Here is a 3,606-nt window from a genome sequence, read left to right as displayed (position 1 = left end):
GCCCCCCCCCGCCCCCCCGCCCCCAGGGCACGTGGCCCTGGCCGGCTGTACCTGGCCATAGTTCCATGTCCGCTCGCCAATCTGCGCCTCAGTCCCGTAGTAAATTCTCCCAGACTCATTAAGCACGTACTCCTGCCGCCAGTCCTCACGGTCCACGTACACGATGTCCTCTGCATCCCCAAACACACATGCCTGGTTCCCTCCAGCCCTCTCCCCGGCCCCCCTGCCCCGGGCCAGTTCTGCAGGACTCACGTCCACAGAGGAAGAACAGGGACCCCTCTAGCCTGAAAGCGCCCCTCCCAGGAAGGACGGAGGGAGCATGTCAGACGTGGTGGGAGGAGGGTGGCTGTAACTGGGGCCCTTCACCAGGAGAAGCGAGGCTATGTGACCTTGAGGTGGTCACCTTTCTACATAGGACCTAGATCCCCTCACCTGGAAAAAGGGAGGCTGGCTTCTCCCAGGGCCAGGCCCCCAGCTGGGTCCTCAGAAAGGAAGCCCGACCTTCCTTCTCTCCTGTCTACCCCCTGCCCCTGACTCCGGCAGGCTCACCTGGGCACCAGGGATTGAAGAGGATGTAGATCTCATTGTGGGGGTCGAAGGGCAACAGGAACTCGCCAGCCTCTGAATGTGTGCGGACTGTGAACTGAAACTTGCCGATGATGGCGTTGGGGGAGGTGTGGACCCGTAGGTTCAGATTCTGCCCACTGGACTTGGTCACCTGGGCCTTCCAGCCTCCACTGCCCCCCTTGCCCACTGGGATGATCACATGGGTGCCCTTGCCCACCTCGGGGTTGTTTCCTAGAATGGGGAAAGCAGCAATTAGCTGGTGATGCCTCCCTGCAGTAGGGGGGACGGAGCCTTAGACTTCTCCCAGCCCCACCCAGGATGTGTATGAGCCAGTGAGTGTGCCCCTGAGTTGGGCCATCGCCTTACAGTCTGAGAATAGCTCTGTCCCCGCCCGATGCTTGTCCACATGCCAGGACAGAAACCCAGTCCAACGTCCCAAACCTGTTCCCCTGACACTGAAGGCAGAGGTGGGCAGGAGAGACCAGGCCACCGTCACCCTCTGCCTGCCTCCTGTCCCAGCTCCTGCCCTGGCGGCCCAGATGCCTCCACCTCATGGGGAAGGGCAGTCCCGATCCTGAAGGCCAACCCTGCCTGCCCCCTGGGCTGCCCCTTCCAGTGCCCAGGGCATCCCTGGTGGAGGTGGTGGGTACTTGGAAAATTAGAGGCGGGGTGGGCAAGGCCGGGGCCTAATCAAAGGGTATGAGGAGTCACCCGCCCCCGGCAGCATGGTAATCACCAGCCTGCGCAGTCAACGGCCACCAAGCAACGCGGTGAGGGAGGCACCTGCCCTGGGCCACGGAGACAGAGGAAACAGAGGGACAGAACTGGGCAGAGAGGGCAGAGCAGGAAGGAGAGCAGAACCAGAAAGACACACAGGGCAGCAACACCCAAGCAAACATCCGAGGAGAAAGAGTATTGAGAAAGATGCCCCTGGAGGCTTGGAGGTGAGCTTAGGATAATGGGAACACCAAGACTCCCCTCAGACACACCCCTAGGGACACACATACTTGCACCCGCCTGATCCGGCAGAGGGTGAGGGAGGAGCCTGAAGACGCACCTCTGACCCTAATACCAGGACTGGGAGGCCCTGCTCGCCAGCCCCTCTGTCCAAGTTTCCACCCTTCCCACTGCAGGCCCCACTGACCGATGTGCAGTTCCAGGATGACACGATCGGAGGACTCATAGGGCCGCGACAGGTAGAGCACCATGTGGAAAGGCTGCCCGCGGCGCAGGATCAGCTCATCGTACTCGAACTCGTCCGTGTGGTGCTCTCGGCGGTTCTGGTCCGAGCGTGAACACATGAGATCCACACCCGTCACCACCAACATGCCCTCTGCAAAGTCACAGCTCCTGGTCAGCAAAGCGCCCTGGTGAGCCCAGGCCCCCAGCATTAGCCTCCCAGGCTCTCCGAGATGCCAGGGGGAGTCCCAGTCCCCACGGAGGCCTGTGGCTCTCAGCTCAGGCGGACAGGCCAGCCTCACCTCGGATGGCACCGTCTCCGGCCGCGTTCACACCGCTGCCCCGTGAGATAGGCCGGCGGGAGTCTGAGCCCCGGGAGCCAGGTCTTCGTCCCCCAGAGCTGGACCCTCCACCCCTGTCTCTGTGGGGCTCAGTCCCCCAGTCATCATCTGCCCCACTCCGGCAGGAGCAGCAGCTACAGCATCGAGCCCAGAAGGAACGGCTTCCTCGGCGGGACCGTCTGTCCGGCTCCGGCTCCGGCTCCGGGGAGGGTGAGGTGGGGGGCTGCCAGGGGCTCACGCCCCAGCGGCCCACATCGGATCGAGGACCGTCCATCATGTCTGCGTGGAAGAGGCAGGGAGGCTCGGGTCAGTCACCCTCCAGGTTTCCTTTCCCCAGGACACCCGGCCAGCCCAGCCAGAAACCCGCCAGGCAGAGGGCTGCTTTGATGCCAACCAGTGACTAAGATGGGCTTATTTTTGATCCAGAGATTCCCCAGACCCATCCAGAGACCCTCCCTGAAGACCCCGCTCAGGCTTTACCTCGGAAACCTCCGCCCTGAAGCGGGGAGGCGCCCCCCTCCCCAGACACCCAGCAAACCAGGTGCCCAGTGGAGAGACCTGCTCAGACCCGTCCTCAAGACCCAGCAGGCCATCCCCGTCCTGCTCCCGCCACACGCCGCTCCTCACTCTAGGACAGCGATGGCGAACCTATGACACACGTGTCAGAGGTGACACGCAAACTCATTTTTTGGTTGATTTTTCTTTTTAAATGGCATTTTTCCATATTAGTCTTTGAAAGTATGGTTTTATTGGTTATGAAACTTAATTATAGCATCATTTGTTAACCATTTATATTACTGTAATTACTTAGGTGACCTTCCTGATAATACATATTTCATTACCTCTTGGATTACTTCCTTGGATTACATAGTATAAAATATACTAACATTGTTTAAGGTTCTCGAGGATTCTTTCTTTCCTCCTTTCTCTCTCGTTCTTTATTTTTCCCGTTCTTTCCTTCCCTCCTTCTCTCCCTTCCTCCCTCCCTCCCTCCCTCCCTCCCTCCCTTCTTTCCAAATATATTTTTATTGATTTCAGAGAGGAAGGAAGAGGGAGATAGAAACATCAGCTGCCTCCTGCACGCTTCCCCACCGGGGACCAAAACCACAACCGGGCATGTGCCCTGGGCTGGAATCAAACCGGGGACTCTTCAGTCCACAGGCTGCGCTCTATCCATTGAGCCAAACTGGCTAAGGCTCTTTCCTTTCCCTCCCTCCCTCCCTTCCTTCCTTCTCACTAGAGGATACTAGTATCTTTCCATTACTTTTTAGAGAGAGAGAGAGAGGAAAGAAGAGAGAGAGAGGGAGATGAATTAGTTGCCTCCCACCCGCGCCCGAACCGAGAATTAAACCCACAACCTTTCTCTCTACTGGGTGATGCCCCATCCAACCCAGCCACCCGGCCAGCGAGGACCCATTTCCTAGCAGAGATTCCCCACCCAACGCTCCTGGCAAAAGACAAGCGGGCGAGGAGTGAGGCTTGGGTCCCTGACATTCCCGTCGGGTCAACCCGGCGCGGG

At 59.1% G+C, this 3,606-nt stretch overlaps 1 protein-coding gene across 3 annotated transcripts in view; it reads right to left on the bottom strand.

The window, feature by feature from the left end:
- Positions 1-3,606, bottom strand: part of TGM1 (transglutaminase 1) — a 17,227-nt gene that overhangs the window by 10,901 nt on the left and 2,720 nt on the right. The window contains exons 2-5 of one of the 3 annotated variants that reach the window (XM_005859577.2): positions 2,049-2,366; positions 1,712-1,900; positions 550-798; positions 52-170 (exon numbers count right to left, since the gene is read on the bottom strand). In XM_005859577.2, the coding sequence (XP_005859639.1) occupies positions 52-170; positions 550-798; positions 1,712-1,900; positions 2,049-2,364 (873 nt within the window). In that variant the 5' untranslated portion in view covers positions 2,365-2,366. Of the gene's footprint in view, positions 1-51; positions 171-549; positions 799-1,711; positions 1,935-2,048; positions 2,718-3,606 lie in introns of those variants that run through there. The other 2 variants (XM_014534266.1, XM_014534267.1) reach the window with 2 other exon arrangements.

This window comes from Myotis brandtii, unplaced genomic scaffold (assembly GCF_000412655.1).
Source record: "Myotis brandtii unplaced genomic scaffold, ASM41265v1 scaffold1279, whole genome shotgun sequence".
In the NCBI taxonomy this organism is placed as follows: domain Eukaryota; kingdom Metazoa; phylum Chordata; class Mammalia; order Chiroptera; family Vespertilionidae; genus Myotis; species Myotis brandtii.
Note: the sequence above shows the minus strand (reverse complement) of the source record. Positions and strands in the feature narration are given on the sequence as shown.